At 41.4% G+C, this 19,947-nt stretch overlaps 1 protein-coding gene across 1 annotated transcript; it reads right to left on the reverse strand.

The window, feature by feature from the left end:
* Positions 1–745: 745 nt before the first annotated feature.
* grhl1 (grainyhead-like transcription factor 1) lies at positions 746–18,902 on the reverse strand. The gene is made up of 16 exons (XM_061082868.1): positions 18,883–18,902; positions 16,410–16,599; positions 16,045–16,118; positions 14,833–14,966; positions 14,370–14,638; positions 13,629–13,711; positions 13,086–13,239; positions 12,886–12,997; positions 12,663–12,757; positions 9,543–9,753; positions 8,564–8,691; positions 5,845–5,884; positions 5,158–5,244; positions 3,022–3,107; positions 2,596–2,660; positions 746–2,098 (listed from the first exon to the last, which is right to left on the reverse strand). The coding sequence occupies exons 1-16, from the start codon at positions 18,900–18,902 to the stop codon at positions 1,984–1,986; spliced, it is 1,863 nt and encodes a 620-aa protein (XP_060938851.1). The 3' UTR covers positions 746–1,983.
* Between the last annotated feature and the right edge of the window lie 1,045 nt (positions 18,903–19,947).

Genomic DNA, 19,947 nt, shown 5'->3' on the forward strand with positions numbered 1-19,947 from the left:
TTTGAGATTTTTATCCGTACAGTCATGCTCTGACCACAGCTTAAAAAATGTCAAATAGCCAACAGCTAACAACAACTTTAAAGGTTCAGAGTGTAAGATCACACTCCCCTTCCAAAATGAAAGAGAACCTGTGGTAGCCCTCAGTTGTCATAAAAACTCAAAAAGTGTTTAGTTTGTCCAGTCTGGGCTACTGTAATAAAACCATGGCGGCCTCCATAGAGAGGACCCGCTCCTCATGTAAATATAAAGTATTTAAATATAAAGGGCCCATTCTAGGGTAAATAAACCAACACTTCGTTCAATTTAGATAAAACACACTAGTGAAAACATCACTAGGATTATTTGATATAAAATATCTGCCAATTGATCCCGTTCAGCTAAATCTTACACACTTGACCCTTATAAAAAGTGTGCCGATACTTTAATCAAATGGTGTATGTTGGAAGTTGTGGCCAGGTTTCTCTGCACCAGGCAACCCTGTCATGCCTGTTTCCTGTCCACAGAGTTTGACTTGAAGCCCAGACATCTGCTCCTGTGGACGGACTCAGAGAACTCTGGCACAGTCTCAGTTAATCTCTGCAGCAGCTCAACACCTCAACCACCGACAGACCAAATGTTAATAAATTAAACCATTCCATATAAAAAAATATAAAAGTTATTAAAAGGTTTCTTGTAAGGTGAATGTCTATAATTGAAAAAAATAAACAACCGAGACAGCAGCCACTCGAGAGCTTTTATTGGGCACTTTGTGCATCAAATCTTTTCCAAAGCAGAAAAAAAACATCACATAAAAACATAATTACTTTTGTCCCTTGACATATGTTAGAATAGCTTCATATAAAAAGAAAACACATTATATTATTAGGAATAATAGACATTTGGGTACATATGGAAAAAAAGAACAATGACCCACATCCATTCTCTTAATAAATATATACACAATAAGTACTGAGATACAAAAGGAAGGATCATATAGATCCTTTTTTTCAGTATATATATTTACAACAACAAGAAAAACTGTTTTATCAGTTTATATGTATTTTTATACTGTAGTTATGGCAACATCGGAACTTCTTCTGTGAATGACCTAATTATTATATTGCACTTCCAGAACAGACTTTATTTTTTATTTTTTAAACTGTCCTAGACATTCATTGACCTATTTCAGTATCATTCAGAAAATGACTCTACAGTGGAAAGGGAAGCGGCGTTTTATAATTCTAATTGACATACATAGAAACAATTTAATACTTACTAAGAGGCCGTTACTTGAGTTGATCTGAGGAAAATGCCATTGCATTTAAAAACAGCATGAATTCAATGCAAAAAAAACAAACATTCACACTACTCTACCCTAATTGTATGATGTTGAAGAAAGATTTTACACACTAAATACTGCCGTGTTGTTTAGCATTAATACACCGAACCACTCAGGCTCCATAAACAATTTGCTGACTTCATTATGTGGCTAAGAACCCAACTTTACAGATTGTAATCATCAGTGCTATGGCTTTAGGAAGGGACAAATGGGCCGTGTCTCCCGGTAACAATTCTAATGCAGGAGGAACGATGCTGCTTGCATAGCATGAGGTATAGCAGCACCACTATCAGGCACATTTTTTTTTAAAAAGTACAAAAAACAGGCACCGATATTTGATGTGCAAGTCATATTCTCACTAAATACAAAACAAAGGTGTCATACGTGTCCTCATTTGTTGTTTCTCATGCAGAAAATTTTGGAAAACAAGCAAAATTAATAACTTACATCTCTAATCAACATCGTCTGTTAAGAGCTATGGCTTTTTAAATAAGACTTTTGGGACTTTGTGTTTTAAAAGCTGTGTGATGCAGCACACAGACGAAACGATTGCATCATAGATCAAGTCCATAATCATTACATAGCTCAACGTGTAAACCACTAATTCTGGCTTTGTTTGTCTTGTACCCCCGCTGTTCAGGATGACGTCACCGCCTCCCGTCCAATCAGATTTCAGTAAGGGTGAGTTTGTATTGGCCACCCATCTCCTCCATGCTGATCTGGAAGGTGTCCTCGTTGGAGTAGTGCTTGATGATGTTGTCGTCCATGTGGACTAGAATTCTGTTGTAAAACAGATAAAGGTGAGATTAGTGTCATGTTTACATCATCCTCACCCCATAAAACTGTTTTATACGCGTGCAGCAGCTGCTTAGTTAAGCTAACCTTAGCTTATCTCATCTTATCAGCAAAAGTGAAAACAGGAGGGGAACATCCCAGAAAAACACATATAAAGTTTTAATTACAGACATGTCAAGGTGCTGGTACTAGTGAAGTTACTTTTGGACAGAGCCAGACCAGTTGTTTTGAGCTTTTTCAAGTCATAGTGCTAAGCTAGGCTAACTGGCTGCAGCTTCATTTAAACACTTGGTGAAACACATGGTGAAAAGTAGGATTTATTTTCTTGAACCAACATCACCATGGAACGGTTACCAGCAGTAAGTGTTGGCAAATGTTTGCATTAACTGCTGGTTGAGTCGGGACTGATAAGAACCAATCAGGAAGCGAATGACTGCATCATCATTTCCAAATGGATTTTGCCCAAAGTGCCAGGTACTCACCCTTTCTTGCACTTCTTATACACCTTTCCCACTTTATCCAAAGGCAACTCGTACTTCTCTGAAATCTGATTGGGAGAAAACAAATACAAATCAGTGTTAAATTCTCGAAAGAATCATTCCTTTGTGTCTGATCTTACACAAACACATTTCACCTGCTTTCACACATCAACTCCACAGCTGGTTTCTCAATAATCTGCAACTTGTGCACTCCATATGTTTTTTCTTTTAAACCCCTGAAGTAACCGGACACCTGCCTCTTTGCCTTTCGGGTCACCCACCCCTTGCCCACTGCCTTATCTTCTTCTCGCCCTCCCAGGAAGCTTTCACCTCCTTGTTTCCTCTGTTTTCTCCCAATCACCCCATACCTGCAGGAATCCTTAATGCAGTAAAAGCCATTACCGACAGAGTAAACTGAGGACAACTTACAGCGCCCATCAGGCCTTTCAGCGTGGGATTCTTCAGCATGAGGGCATCGAACACTTCCTCCGTCTCCTTGCGCACGTACAGCAGCACTGTGTGGTGGAAGGAGAAAGGAGGCAAGTGGGTGTCAGACAAGAGTCAGCTGCAGGCAAACAGGATTTATTTGTGTGAGGCCGAACAGTTCCACTGCTGGTTCGGTATATTTCTGTAAGTCTGAGGGTTTGTGCCTTTAACGCATCCCTGCCAGACTGCACTGATCCAAACTCAAAGGGGTTTAGTTCTAGGCCCAGACAAAGCCCACTTAAAAAGCACATTCATCAAAACAAACAGAAAGACAGACCCACCTCTCATTCACTACACCCAGTCTTCTCAAAATAAACCTCGCTCTCAACACATTCTCTCGTACGGTTTTCAGACATCATGGCCTTGAGATTTGTAGCCTCTACATAAGAGAGAAAACTATTTCTGTATTTCCAAGTGGGCCTCACTTCAAATACGTTATTACTTCCACAAGACTTTGATGCACTTCTTAAAAGTAAAGCGAGTAACTGTTTGGTGATGTAAAAACTTCATATTGCTGTAGTTCTGCTTCCATCATTGTGGTGTGGAACAGCCAGAGATAACTTTATTTGAGTTGTCATTTCAAGGAGGCTGCACAACCGACAGACTGACGTTTCACTCAAGACGTCACCACTGATCCCATTGGAATCTCAAGGTTGCAAATTCTTTAACAGGAAAAACATGACAGCTGCTGCGTAAAGGTTATAAAACTTTCCCCAAACCTTTGACTACATCTAGTTTAATTTAGAGTGAATTTAAAGTAAAAGTATTGATAAAAAAAGATGCAGATAATAATAGTCATAGACGTCATCTGATAAAAGCTTTTTATAGAGATCTGTGACGAGAGATAGAACAGGAAACTGATTCTGCTGCTCTAATCTCTTCTGGCAGATTGTTCCAAAGTGAAGGGGCCTTTGCAGCAAAGGCTCTGTCTCCTTTGGTTTTCAGCCTAGAATTTTGGAATGCCTAGAAACACCCTACCAGAGGATCTCAGAACGCGTCCTGGCTCGATAACAGGTCTGAAATATAGGGGAGGCCAGCCCGTGCCTTGCTTCAAAAGTAATTAAAAGAATTTTCAAATAAATTCTTAAATTAAAAGGCAGCCAGTGCAGGGATTCTGAAACAGGGGTTATATGGTTAAATTAGTTGGATTGTGTTAGAAGCCGAGCGGCAGCATTCTGGATTAATTGTAGATGGTGAATTGATTTCTGTGTAAGACCACTATAAAGAAGTTACAATATTCCAGGTGAGAGGAAAGAAATGCTGATTTTTTTTGTCTGTATGGGAGATACAAACAAAGTGGCCATGATTTTTGCTGAATCATGCTTCATTCTATTATGATTTCATCCGTGTTTGTTTAGCGGACTGAGTTCTATAAGTGTGAACTGTTAGGCCTTGACTAAGGTATGGCCCAACAGTACTATTCTAGTTTTGTGACACCTACTACAAATTATTCCAAGAGTTTTTTTCAGATTTACATTATTTTATTTATTCTACGTCAATGGCATCATCTCATTATTTCTAAGGAACCTTTGACACCTGGTTTGGTGTAATTAACTCTGAATCGAAAGATTCCAGATCAAAATCCTGCTGTATTTGCCACATGCAAATGTTTCCATACAGAATCAGTGTGAAGCAGGTTCTAAAATAACCTTTAGAACCTTTTTAAGTTAAAAATGTTCCTTCTCCAGCTGGCACATCCTTTAGTTACATATTTGGTATTAAAAAAAAAAACACCTGTAGTACAGTATGCCTATGAATAGGATATGGGCTAAAGGGCACAGGCTTGTTTGCATGTGTGTGTGCAAGTGGAGATCACTGGTATTTTGTTGGGTTAGAAGAGGCCTCAGGCACGTGTGTGTGTGTGTATTTTGAAAGACCTAGAATAATCACATGGCCCAGGGAGAGTGTGTGTGGTGGGTGCCTTTAGGGGCTGGCCAAAGCCAACACACACACACACATGCATGTGCACACTCACACTCTAAAACACAGATTTACCCCCAGATGAGAGCATCATTACAAGACCCCTGATCAGCATGTGAACACTCGCAGCATGAACACACACAGACACACAAACAGTACCTTTCTTTGGTTCGTCCACTCTCGCCATCTTGTTTGGGGGTGAACTGAACTCTTCATCGCTGAAGGGTAATCTCTTCATCCCCGAGCTGCATTGGACAAACAAAGACACACACAAATCACTGCTTTGCCCTTTGTAACCAGCTAACAGACACACACACACGCTCAAACCCTCAGAGGCTTTTCCTAGAAACAGCATGCATTCCTTTTACCGTGAAGCTGCCATCAGTTGTCTCAGTTCAAACTATTAAACCAGATTGGGTCAAAACCTGCTGTGTGGTTAGACCGCGTATGTGTGAAATCAAGCATGAGGTTGAAAACATAAAATACATAACCAGAGCATTTAACTGCTCTGGAATCGCAATAAAACCAATTAAGATATTCATGACCTCATTGCATCACATTTAGTATGAGCCAGTTCTTATCTGTTTGCACATCGGCTCAGTCGGACATCACACAGACTTTACACAAGGGAGCTGGCAGGGTAAAGTCCATCTAATGTCCAGTTCAGATATTCACTTTCACGCACAAAGCTCCTCCGGGTAATGTCCAGAGAAGATCAGGTTGTTTTTTTCTCCCACACAGTGAAAGGCCTCTGTCTGAGTAACAAACGCCAGCTCTGCCTCTCTGACATGGTTGATAAAGAGATGTGTAAAAAGATAATAGAATAAAAATATCCAATAATAGAATCTGTTCCCTCAATTTCATTTTTAGGTAAACTACCAGAACTCTGTCACTCAGTGCATCTTGGACATTCAGGGCATGTGGTGCCAGACTACGGTTGAAAGGGAGTGTGAAACGACAAGTGTAAAATCAAGGCTTCCATAAACTCACCTCTCCTCTCCATCTTCTGTTGCGAAAGACTGCTAGAGAAACAGAGAGGGAGAAATTGATTTAATGGAACACAGGTAAAAATCAAACAAATCTATACATGTAGTCTCAGAAATGGTTTGAATAGCTTATAGTCAAAACAATTACGAAATAACTAGTTTGATGACATCATGAAGCAGTGTGGGATCATGGGAGTTGTTTTATTCACCATCATTGTCAATGAAAATATACCTCAGGCGCACATCATATTCACAAATGAGGTTATTTATTTTTTTAAGTATTATTAACGTTAGGCTGAAGGTGGAAATTAATAATCATGGTTTTCCTTCGCTATATGTGGTTTGTCCCCGGGACTTATAGCAGAGACGGGCAAAGCCACAGATAAAGAAGTTATGAGGTAATTAAAATTTGACCAAACTTAAACCATTACCTTCAATAAAATTGGGGATTTCTTTGGGTTTGAACACAGTTGGAAACACTTTGGATAATGTAAGTACACAAGTCCACAACATAATAACATAGGTCTAGATGAATTGTTACATTTTAAATCCTTGAAATAAACCTCCTACACTGGAAGTAAAAAATCTACTGCTTGAGATGGCCTAAATCAGTCAACCAGTCCATAGACAAAGTCAACAGCCACGTCTAAGAGGTTTCCTGTGTCGACCCATTTATTCCTCCTTATCGCTGGGAGTCGAGCCTGGTCAACACGCGGCAGCAAATCAGCTGTAGAGTTATATATGTGGAGCAGCACTTTTACGGTTACAGCTGGAGAGACGGTGATCAAAGAGCAGCGGGGCCGAACCCTGGCAGGGGGTCAACAGTGACCACAAGTTTATTTACAGGATAATGGAAAAATCTGATCAGATTTTATGATATTTTTGATCATGTACATCATCTTCTTTTTCGGGAAAATGCTTATTTCAGTTTTAAAAACCCCGACCAGCAGTTGTAAACTGAAAGACATAAAGTTTATGATCATATATGATGAAGAGAAAATCCTCAAACTGACCTCACAAGATCAGGGGAAATTTTAAAGATAAAATTAAGTATTTATATCCAAATAGTTGCTAACTTTTCTTTTAAGGTAATTGAATAATCAGGGTTGCAGCTCAATAATACAGAATATATTTTGACTTTTATTCTGATTGAGCAGATATATTAAGTAGAAGGAAATAAATAAATTGCTTTAACTAGTTTCTATCACATCCTTGTCTTTGGGGCAGATTGTTCATTAAGAAAATCACAGAGTGAATTAAACCCATTCATTATTTTTAGATCAATCAAACATCCCTTTGTCTAAATTCTTGGAAAAGTTAGTTTCTTCATTCCTGGAAAGCTGCCATCTTTTCGGTGCTTTTTGGCCTGCGACTGTATCGATTGCAGGCGTTGCTGTTAATAGAATTCTATTTTGAGCAGGATCCCAGTAAACTCAAGGTTTATCAGAAACTGATAGCGGGGTCACAGACCGTTCAGTCAGGTTCAATGTCATCGTCAAAACCTAAAATAACCTGCCGTCTGTCCCGCAGTCTCACTGGTAGCAAAGTCAACTTAGCCAGAATTAGGCCCCGGGAGAAGAAGAGTTTGTGTTACTTGTGCTCAGCTGGGATTGGTCGTATTCTGACCAGCAGGGGGAGCTCTACGTTCACAAATAGTGACATTTCTCAATTGTTTCTGTGTAGTAATTTTCCTCGTGAATAAAGCAGTTCATAGGACACTCACAGAAAACTTGAAAAGTGTCTAATTTGTGCAGGCTGGGTGGACGTGCACACACATCTTAAAGGGTCATTGTGACGTGTTCGTCCTGATTGGAAGAAGCAAAGCTCAGAGTCCAGTCGCAGAGAAGAGGAGAGCTGCTGGTCAGCACTGATAAAAACATGACAAACGACACACACGCCACGGACTTTATGATCAGTGTGTGGGTTGTATGTGTTGACTGTCTTTTATATCCTTATATACACTATCAAACTATATAGCTCGTGAGCAAATTCTGTGAGAAAAAGCATCTAGAACAGTTTCATTTTATTTATTGTTTTGTATTGAGTTCCAGAATTGAATAAAACATACATTTATATGAATATAACTCTCCTACACCTATTTTAGTTTGAATACTCATTATTAAGTTCATTATAAAGAATTTTACTTTCAATGTTGCTTCAATTTAATTTCAATAGACTATTTATCTGACTATTAACAAAACTATCTGTTGATTTGACTCTGCAGTGACGCAGCTCATTTGGTCTGAAACACCTGATTCGTCTTGTATCACTGGTAAATGATTAATCTCGTGAGTAGGCAGCCTAAAATACATCCATCACTATGTCGGACTTTCGCCAGAGCTCGAAAACAGAATTCTCTGTTATTGCCAACTAACAAGCAACAGGTCAGCTCGACCCAGTTGGCTGACGAGTGGGTGGTGGCTCAAAAACAAAGTGTTTATGGACCACCGAAGATGCTGCGAGTCATACGCAACTGTAGCAAAACACATGTTCCTACCCCGAGATGACTGAAATGACTGATTGTTACTGTGTGTTCTACTCTACAGTGGTGGAGCTTTGTGTCTGTGACTGGCACTCACGTGGCGCTGGAAGGTGGAGAAGTGGACGTCAGGAATGAAAAGCACAGGCTGAGTCTCATGGTCAGCCAACATCTTGAAGATGGTCACATCGTTGCGTTTCTGGAGGATGGGAACTTTGACATCTGCAACTGGCGGAGAAAAGACAAGCAGTTTAATGAGCGTGTTCATGTTGAAGGTTATTTTAGAAATATCTATTCATTTATTTGTACTGAGACGACTCTCTCCCTGCTTCAGCTCAACTGGCCAGGCTTCATTATGTAAGCTGGTGGCAGTCAGCCAGTCTCTCTCTCACTCCCCAGACTTTTACCACGTCGTGTTTGTCAGTAATGTTAATTATCTTTTTCGTTCTGTAAAAAAGATTTATTTACGGTCAAAACTCATGTGTGGTCTCCTCTTCTCAAACAACAAGGGTTACAACAAACTGGGGGCTTGTCTTAGATCAAATGAATCATTTGAGTAATTGGACCTGCATTGGGTGGTGTGGTTGCTACTTCCTGTCGCAATGTGGGTTTGGTGCTTTGGTAGGTTTTCAAACTTGGGAAGTATCATACACGAGTGTTATATTTTTCCTTTCCCGCAGAGTCAGCGTTTTGGATGAAACCCAAGCTACTTTTAGACATGCACTGAAGTCCGGACATTTTCCAGAACTTTTCCAGGGTGACTTGGGGTGACAGGAAACGATGTGCCAAACTTCTGGTTAGTAAATGACCCAGTCTACCTCGTGAGCCACAGCTGCCCTAGAAAAGTTAGTGCAGTTTGTGTGTCAGGGTTTGTTTTGCTATGCGTTAAAAGGTGTGATGGATCTAATCACTATATATTTCCTTAAATAAATCAAAGCATTTCCATTTAATCATTAATATAGCTCTGTGTGGACACGGAGTAGAAACCACAGGTCCAGTCCAGTGTTTGATCAGAAATCACAACAAGTGGCTCGTCAGTGACTCACAGGACAGGCCAGGGTTGAGTTCGGCAACCTTGCCTTTCCTGCGGGACTGCTTCCTCTCCTCATCTCGGATCTTCCTCTCCGCTCCCTTGTCACAGAAGACTTTGATCTGGCAGAAGGCGCGGTGGATGGGCTTGTTGCTGCGGTTGTTGTAGCTGTAGGTGTCGATCTGCAGGTTCAGAGGGAGACCCTTCACCCCCTTCTGAGAGGAGAAGTCTGTGCTCAGACAGTTGACGGAGATGAAGATCTGGGGAGAAGAAGACAGGACCAATAAGTAAAAGATGGGACAACAAAGAAAAAAATAAATCTAATTTCAGAATTGAAATGGATTATAATTAGAATATTTGTCAATTAAAGGCAACTTAAGTGACAAATTCACTTATTTCTAAATCATTAGAACTTTTCACTTATTCTCATCAGAGTCTTTGTGAACACTTCGAGGCAGCATTGTATTCAGTGATCTGTGCTGCCCTCTATTGGGTGACTTCAGTCATTACATGCTGTTTTAACTGGAGACAATCTTTGTTCACCTGGGGCCTAAACTATTAAGCAAGGTTTGAGGTTAGAGAGGTAACGTCAGGTTAAAGTGGGATTTTAGGGCTTAAGTCAGTCCTCATTTCTACAGGATCGTGTAGAAATAATTAATTAAAAGGGAAATGGTTTATTTTACAGATCAGTGCATTTTCCCCCAACCCCACCAAACTGAGGGAGAGTTTATGACAGTAAATATGAACAGAAATACAATTTCATATATTTTATTTCAAATTGAACAACGATTTCTTATCAAACCGAATTTTCTGAAATTATTAATTTTACTCTTATTTTATCGCCGTTATTCTATAACATTAGGAGACTCTCTGATGATAATTGGAAATAAATACTAACCAAAAATGATCCACAGTGTTCAACATTACATATGACTTTTTCTTCTCTTGCTTCTGCATCACAGGTTCATGACAGTTTTTTCATCATCAGACAAAGGAGCAATCCTTTCTGTTTATTCATAACATAACTGAAGTCTGACTTTTATCAACTGAAAATAACTTTTCCTATTCCACTTTGTTGAATGTTACTTTTGGACATTGCTACAACTGAATTTATTTTCAGATATCAGTGTTTCTTCTCATATAATATTGAATCGTTGATTAATGGTTAAGTAACTTTCTTTTATATTAATGAGCTTGTAGCCAAGTTTAAAGGAGCCAGTTTGTAACCAGCTACCTGATGCAGGTTAACTTATCCCAGGGCGGCTGATGTTAGGTTCAGTGAAGCCAGATAAACAAAAGATATCCTGGCTATGTTGAACTTCCTTTGTAGAACAGGCCTCTGGTGCTTGTATTGAAAACAGGTTGTCATTATGTCAACAAAACACAGTGTCAGAACAGAAGGTTTGAAACAACTAACGCAAGTCACACTGATATCTGTCTTACTCAAATGTATTTGTATTATTTCATAAGAATCATGCATTTAAAAAAACACAACTGGTGACAAACTCTATGATAAAGATTATTGTGCACCTGAAGAACACTGCACGTTCTATTCATTGAACATAACTTTATTTATATGTAGGAGACAAGCTGAGGAATCCAGCTAATCATGCTGATGAAAAATAGTTAATGTCTGGGAATGATAAAAAATTGCTAGAATTTACAGGCATATGTAGACTTTAAATGAATAAAGCAAAAATAATTACTTTTATTTTTTAGTAGTATTCTTTATGACCTTTAAATGTTTTACAATAAAATTTGGACTGATTAATGCATAAAAAGGTTTAGAATTTTATGGGCAGCTGTTAATCTTTTTTTTCGGCTTCTTGCATTCTTATACTTTGTTGAATTGACTAAATAATAAGTCGGAGTTCGTGTTGAATGAAGGACACCAGGCTGTGAGCTGTGAGGAGAGAACCAAGCCGTGAAAGATCAAATGCAAATGTTCTTTGTGATGACTCCAGTGAATTAGCCCCAGAGAAGGTAAACATAAAAAGAGGGGCTGCCCTTCGCAAACACACCGCAAATACATAAATACGCTGCAGGGTGATCACCACGGGGGAAAGTCACGCTTACACACATATCTTCACCTGACATCCTACACCGCACTGATGAAACGGCTAAACAAGATGGTGGGCGGTGCTTCCAAAAACACACACGGTGAAGTCATGAACACACACACAAGGATGAACATCCTATGGACACAGGCCTCGAGTCATGAGACAGTTGGGCCCACATCCTGTTGTGTGTGTATGTGTGTGTGAGTGTGTTGAATGTGTTAAGTGCAGCCTACAGAGAGCACGGCACCATGTTGTCTCTCTATGCGTTTGTCTGCCCGCCTGCCTGTCATCGTCCATCGCAGGCGGACGGAGAAACCGTACCACAAAACACCGCGACATCAGGGTCAATGAAAGACAAAAGAAATGGAGAGTGGAGGAGAGGACAGGAACTCTTTTTCTTTCACCTGTTGGAAGGGTTTTTATTTGTCAACTGACCAATCCGGTCCTGGCTGTGTTTCCTCATTCCTGCACACTTTGTCGCAGAAATACCTTAACGTGCAGCATCACAATAGGGGTGACAGTAAAGAGTGTGTGCATGTATGCATTTGGATCACACACGCACACTAACACAAATGACGGCCTCCTCACTCTTCTTTCACGCCCACATTTTCCAACAAAACAACTGTTTTGAAGGATCACCTCGAACAAAGTAGATGCCAATCGACAATGACGGGGGTTTCAACACCTGAAACCTTGAATCGGGACCACAGCAGAAACCACAGAGGAGAATGAAAAGAGTGGCGCGGTCTATTTTTGGCTTAAGGCTTTAAGTGTGTTCATGTGAAAAGTTCACAGCTCATATTCAAAACAAGGAAGTACATGGAGAGCATGGATTAGCAGGGAGCCTGTGAGCCTAACAGTGCACTTGTTTTTAAGTGTAATGGGTGTAAAGAAATGTTTGGACTGTATTTATATAGAACGTTTATTATCTTTTCAAACAATCAAAGGGCAATTTCGGTTTATCTTGCCCAAACTCACACACGGGAGGAACTGGGGATCGAACCACTGACCTTCTCATTATAGGAGGACACTCTCTACCTCCTCATACATACACTTCTAATTTTTGTGTTTTGTTTGTGCGTGTGTGTGTGTGTCTTTTATGGTCTTACTTTGGCCTCCTCATTTGTGTCCCAGGTGAAGGAAATGGCGTTGTAGGAAATTTCCTCAATGTTGCCAATGGTGTTGAAGCTCTCCTTGTAATCAGCTGGAACAAGAAACAGGAGCTCAGTGACAGATGAAGTGAAGTGAACTGAGACGTTTAGACATTTAATGAAGAACTGTTTCATATTATATGTTTAATTGAGAGTAAAACAGAACTGCAGTGGCTCTTACCGATATCCAGACACCTCTGTTTGGCAGTGTGCTGTCTGGAGTGCCAGTACTTCCAGTGCTTCAGCTGATCATCTCTGCACTTCTCCTCTCCAAACACCACCATCACCACACTCTGAAAACGACAAAACACACAATTCAGACTTAACCAGTCGTAAATAAGATGGAGTGTGTGGTGACTGGTTCTTCTCCCTCTCACTTACCCTGACTTTGGTGATGGGTTGCTGCATGCCTTGTCTGTCGATCTCCCTGAGGGTGATGGGGTAGAACTGGCCCTTGTTGAGGTAGGTCATCGTCCCATCGCCTGTCTTCTGACGCAGAGACTTGGACGCCTCCAGTGTGTACTCAAAGTTATTCCTGAAAGGCAGAGAAACAGGAGCAGACGATAGTTAGTATCAAAAACTAAGCAGGTACGACTTTACAAACACTAAAAACTGTGCTTTTCTTTTTGTGTAACGTGATCTCTCTGCATTTTAAATTGAGAAAAACCTCCCGAGTCGCTGCAGAAATAAAACAGTTTGCTTAAACTTAATGGGGCACGCTTTATAAAGCCTCCGCAGCTGAACTGTGTCAGAGCAGGGGTCAGGAAATGCCTGTGTGCAGCAGACTCTTCTTTCACACAGGTGGGAGTCTGGTGTCTCCCCTGTGACTGCCCTGAATGAGGCCATTCTGCCACGGTGTGTCAAAAGCTGAATGGTGGTGTGGCGCTGCAAGTGGAGCGGTGGCCCGACGGCGGCAAGACTCACCCCGGCACGGTGTTGAAGTGAGTGTAGTCCTCGGGCGCCATGGAGGCCATGCGTAACTGGAGATCTCCCGGGAAGGAAAACACCTGCGAGCGCACAAAGATGACACAGAGAGAAAGATGGAGAAGTGTAAAGTTAGAAAAAGCAAAAAGAGAAATAATCAGCCACTTCAATCTGGTTTCAAATGATTTATCTATCATCTCTCCCTTTAATTCACCAGAAGAATAATCAGCATTTTACAGTCGTGTCTCTTCGGTGCTTTCCTCTCTTCCCTCCACCACTTATCGTACTTTGTTTAGGTTCTGTTTATTTGTCCTTCCCCTTCATCTCCTTTTTCTTTTTGTTGAAAATGCCTGTACACTCCGTTTCTAAACCACCCGCTGCCCCCCTTCTGTACTGGAGTTTTGCTGGGTTACGCTTTTATAAAGGAGATTCGCCTCCAGGTTAAATAGAAAGAGGAGAGAAAGGGCTTTGGCTATTGTAGGAGAAAAGTACAGCACTTTATTGTGTGGGTGAGACAATGACATAATAACACACTAGCCACTATTTTGGCATGTTCAAATAAAACCAGGGGAAGACTGAGCCCACCGCTGGCTCCATGGGATCGGGTGAAATGCCCTATTGTCTGATGGGAAAGTTCTGAGAGAGGAGAGGAAAGGGAAGGAGAGGAGGCGGAGGAGGGGAGGTCGTAGCGGGAGAAGCAGCGGCGGGCTTTTTGAGAAAGAGGGGGATCGAAACACTCACCTCCTGGGAACCGTCCTTGTAACTCTCGGAGAAGGTGGAGTCGGGCGGCGTGCGGGACTGGTTGCTGGGGCTGTACTGCACCCCGTTGTGGGTGAGCTGGCGGTCAAAGACGTTCACGTGGCCGTCGGTTTCGGCGCAGTTGTTTGGCACGGTCACTGAGAAGCCGGCGCAGTTGTTTGGCACGGTCACTGAGAAGCCGTGGGTGGGCACCTCCGTCTTGACGGGCGGGTAGTTTGGCAAGGCAGCGATGGAAACTGTGACGGTCGTGTCTGAATGGACAGAAATCAGTAAACTGATGCTCGAGATTTCTGCTTTTAAGCTGCTTACAGTGTGTGTGTGTGCAGGCATTACTCATGTTGTGGGGACCAAAATCTGTTTGTAGTAACATTATAGGGGACCTCCCTTCATTATGGGGACAAAAATTAAGTCCCCAAAAACGAATATCATCACATTTTAAACAGACCTGGTGCAGAGAACTGGCTCCTCTTGTCCTGGGACAACTGAAGCAGGTTGAAGGGCCCCTTGAGGACTTGGATCCTGTTCTCCATCCCGGCCTCCTGCAGTGGAGCATTGGGATGTCCAGCCTGGATCTGGTGTCTGCAACAAAGGAAAATAACTCATATTTAGTAAAAAACTTATCGGACATGTTTTATTAAAAAGTTCTAAGCTCCAAAAGTACTGTACCTCACATTTTCTCTCTTTTTTTACATGTCTCGACAAAACTACTGCACATTCCTTATTGTTTACTTTTGTGTGTGTGTTATGTATTTACACGATGTTCATGTGCTTTATGTTTTTATCTTGTGCTTAATGCATCATTACCTCGACCAAGGCGGTCATGTTTTCGACTCAATTCTTTGTTTGATTGTAAACAGGATCACACGAGAACTACTCAACCACTTTCCATGACACTTTGTGGAGGAGTGGGCTCGACCGGAGGAAGACACCATAAACATTTGGTGCAGATCCAGGATTTTGTTTCTCTTTCTTTAACATTGGGAGATTTTCAACCTCTTCCTTGATTTTTCTGAAAATAATTCTTGGATTGTGATGAAGAAAATCCGGCATGTTTAGGGAACTGATGTCATGTGTGCAATTTGGTGCAGATCCGAATAGAACACTGGCTCTATTGAATTTAAATATGGTTTTGTATGATGTAGGTGCAACTGTTAAATCGTGATTCTACTTTACAATTAAATAAATAGCTTTAAGGACAGATTCTTCAAATCCCTTTTTAAGATTTTAAAGCTTTATAGCTCATGTATTTTTTACAACTCTTGTTATATGTATCACTTGATTGTTGAGCTCATTGACATGACCTGATGAGTAAAGGTGGTAAAACCATTAGAACAGTGTGTTAAGTAAAGAAAAAAACTAGCTTAAGTAATAAATTAATTTATTCAGGCTTAGGCTTAATGATTTTCTTCCTGAAAATCCACTTTTTGAGCATTAGGTGAAACAAATTGTTCACCTAATATAACACACACACGTGTTATCCTGTTTCAACAGACTTTTATTTAATGAGCTCCCGTAAAATATCCTGAAACAATATTCAGAGAATGTTCCAATGCAATCTCTTCATTTTCGTCGTGCCTTCGTTCCCTGCTGAGCTTTTGTTTTTAAAAGGTGGGGTCCGGGGGGGGGGGGGGTATATTAAGTGAGGGCCGTCGCTCACCTTTTGTTGGGATCCACATCTGAGCCCAGTGCGTCTGGCTTGTTCTGGGTTATTGTTCTCTTTTCCCTGGGCACCTGTATGGGAAGGGTAAACACAGCCGCTCAGTATCTGACCACATCACATCCAACAACTCGGGTCGTCCTGCTGTCTATATGGACAACCGGATCAGTTACATGACATTCGGCTGTGCTTCACAGATGTTGCTTGATGCTGTGCTGTCAGGTAGAGCTGGTAAGGATTTGTAACCAAACCCCTGCCGTCAGATTTTGTGTCTTGGATTTATTTGGACAAGAGAGCTCAGATAGCTGGAGATTTGTTTTTTCCTGCATGATCCAGGAAGTAATTCTCTAAAGTTTCCCCGGTACCTTGTAGTAGTCGTAGAGAAGGCCGAGAGCTGCAGCGCTGTCCTCGTCTCCATTGATGCTCATCATGGCCTTGGTGGCGGCTGTCAGTGGGTTCTCCAGGAAAGACTTCCAGGCTTCGTCTTCTGTGGTGAAGGATCGACGCTGGCCGCCATAGCCCGGCTCGTTCTGGAGAACCAGGACCGCACGTTTACTGTGGGGAGACAGAGTTTCATATGTTAGTCATCAGGCTCTTCATGCTTCTTTAAATGCAGAGGTTATATTTCAGAAAAGGAGGTTGAGTAAATGTTACTTCAAATAAACTATATGCGCATGTTTCATACTACTCCTTTATGTGAGTTCACCCGGGCGAGTACCTACAATCACGGCCTCCTCAAAAAACAGACAAACAGGTTATAAGACGCAGATCAACCGCGTCTGAGAGACCTGTTGTTCTGGATTTTCCACAATTGTGCAACAAATCTCAGCCATCGAACCACCAAGGTGTCTCGAAAAAAAAAGATGCTCTACAGGCTCGTCCAGTGCGACGACTCTTGTTCGGGACCTCTCATTGGCTGAGGCGGCGACCGCAAGTGACGCACCTGATCGTGCTGCATTCCTGTGTTTAACAGCACTGTGCTTTGTTTTTTTTAAGTGAACCTGTTTGTGAAAAATAATCATGAGTCTTTTTCTATATATGCACAGTCACCGCCTGAAGGCATCGCTCTCCACCTTCTTGTGAGGCCTCATGAGGTCTCCAGAGCCAGTGCTTTGTAAACAGGACAGTGCGGGACCAGAAAATAATAAAGCACTTTGTGTTCTTGGCGGCTTCTAATGGTCTTCATTATTAAATTAGGTTCGATTAACTCACTCAAACAGAAACGACTTTGTTTAACATGTGAGAAAATACTGAACAAGTTGCCTGTTTACAATACATTTAAATGTTTGCTCGGCTTCTATTTACTTAGACACGTTGGGCCTAATGATGAGAACACAGTAAAGGCTTTAGTCAGGCTTTTGTTATCAAAGTTTCATCTACATAATTAGCGTTCCCTGTCCAACTGTGGAAACCACACACACACACACACACACACACACACACACACACACACACACACACACACACACACACACACACACACACACACACACACACACACACACACACACACACACACACACACACACACACACACACACACACACACACACACACACACACACACACACACACACACACACACACACACACACACACACACACACACACACACACACACACATACACACATACATACATACATACACACACACACACACCTTCAATAATCCACCTGCTGAATTTCTGCCACAACAAAGTCATTATGATGGAGTGCAAACGGGACCGGCTCAGTTTCCACGTCCAGTATCTACAACAAATGCAGCTTTTTCTTTCTCCTCTCAATGGCCCCAGCCAAGTGATAATTAGTAATCCTAGATCTAATTGTGCTTCACTGCAATCTGATAACATTGCACTTTATTTTACTGGCAGGAAATGCCACCCATCAACAAAAACAACAGAACGAAAAAAAGTTATGATTTTGTTATTGAGCAGATATGAAATTAGATGTCACTTGCAGGGGAATAAACGAGGCAGCATGAATTCACAGACCTCCTTAATGCACATGAAGCATTGAAAAACACATTTTTGTTTAACTTTCAGACGTCTTCCCTCACCTCTCCCACCCCCCCTCCATGATATAAATTTGACAAAAACATTGGAGTCATGTGGAGTAAAAATCCTCTAAGACCTAATATAGCCCTGTGCTTGCTGACATTGTCTGTGCCGGGGCCAACGCCTAGCAGGTGTACGATTTCACTCCCCTCAAAAGTCTCCTCGTCATTACACACAAAAACATGAGGAATACGTGAAAAATATGAAAACATGAAGACACTTTAGTTTTTTTGATTTGCTTTCTCACATGAGCAGAATAACTCCTCCACGCACACCTTTTTCCATTCTCTTCAGCTGCTCATGCCTGAACAAATAGGACTATCCACATAAGCCAGAACTGTTAAGAGCTTAAAGCAGAAACCAAACAGCAAACCGCCCATCACGGGACGGTGGTTTTATTCTAACAGGCGCCTGGGTGCGCGCACGACAGGTGGAGGGAGATACACCTGTACAGGCTGGGACATGACAGGTGAACCAAGCGCACCTACACCATGGGAAAGTAAGAGGCTGCGAGTCACTTTCCCACCAAAGTTTACTTGCCCTGAAGAGAAAAATAATTATATTCTAATCTAGATAAATGTGCTGCCTAGAATAAAAAAAGCCTCAAAGGTGCGACCTGCGCTTTAAGAGATCCACATGTGCCACAGGTGGGTTCTTTTTAAAAAAAAAGTGCATTAAAATAACAAGTCAAAAGTTAAAACTCCAGAAAGCCCGAGTATTAAAATGTTCTGTTGACAAGCTGGTCCCGGTGCAGGCTGCAAGTGGCGAGTCAGGATCACTTACTTGTCATGCTCCTGTGACATCTCGCTCGGTCGAACTGGACTTTCTAGTTGGTACTGAAAATCCGATCCGTCTTCTTTGGCCGTGGAAAACACTGGATGAGGGCCGCCGCAACAAACCAGGCGTCCCCGGCGGAGTCAAACGGGTTTTGTCGGCTTTTCTCGCTTTTTTGGGGCAATGCAATGAAATCGAGGCCGGTTTTACCTGTGACGGGCCCGCGGATTGGATTACAGGTGGCCGGCGGGGCGGGGCCACTCTGTCAATTGCGCACTCCCAGGCTCTGATTGGCTGAGCCGGTCGCCCCCTGTACCTGCCAGCTTTGCAGAGGGAGGTGAGGCAGTGGAGGAGCAACTGAGATTTTATCAGTCTGAGGAGAAGAGGGAGAATTATTAATATAAATTGTTAAGGGGTTAAAGGATTGAAAGGAAAATAAAAACAGTTTGTTTATCAACAGGCTTCTAAATAAATAACTCACATCCAGCATAGATAGATAGATAGGTAGATAGATAGATAGATAGATAGATAGATAGATAGATAGATAGATAGATAGATAGATAGATAGATAGATAGATAGATAGATAGATAGATAGATAGATAGATAGATAGATAGATAGATAGATAGATAGATAGATAGATAGATAGATAGATAGATAGATAGATAGATAGATAGATAGATAGATAGATAGATAGATAGATAGATAGATAGATAGATAGATAGATAGATAGATAGATAGATAGATAGATAGATAGGTATGTATATTTCTCTTTTCTTTATGTGCTTTGGGGTTTTAAGGTTTTATTGTCGTTTCATGTTTATGTGTTTTATCTTTTTATCTCAAGTGGCCCAAGGCTAGTTGTGCAGGATTATGACGAGGATAACCCAAACACTAAAAGATAATCTTTATTGCATTTTAAACACATGGTGCTGACACATGAGAAGGACCGTTAAAGAACAAATATAAAAGATACATACATGAAAACAGGTTAGGGTGCTGTGTCTGTTTGTTCAGGATGGTTATTGCGGATGGAATTAATAATTTCTTCCTCGATATTTGTGAGCCCCAGAGG

This window comes from Limanda limanda, chromosome 12 (genome assembly GCF_963576545.1).
Source record: "Limanda limanda chromosome 12, fLimLim1.1, whole genome shotgun sequence".
Taxonomy (NCBI): domain Eukaryota; kingdom Metazoa; phylum Chordata; class Actinopteri; order Pleuronectiformes; family Pleuronectidae; genus Limanda; species Limanda limanda.

Coding starts and splice junctions, on each gene's coding strand:
- grhl1 (XM_061082868.1), bottom strand. CDS start 18,902: ATGTCACAGGAGCATGACAA. Junction 14,967..16,044: donor GATGTGGATCCCAACAAAAG/GTGAGCGACGGC, acceptor CCTTTGTTGCAG/ACACCAGATCCAGGCTGGAC. Junction 9,754..12,662: donor ACACAAATGAGGAGGCCAAA/GTAAGACCATAA, acceptor TCTTCTCCCCAG/ATCTTCATCTCCGTCAACTG.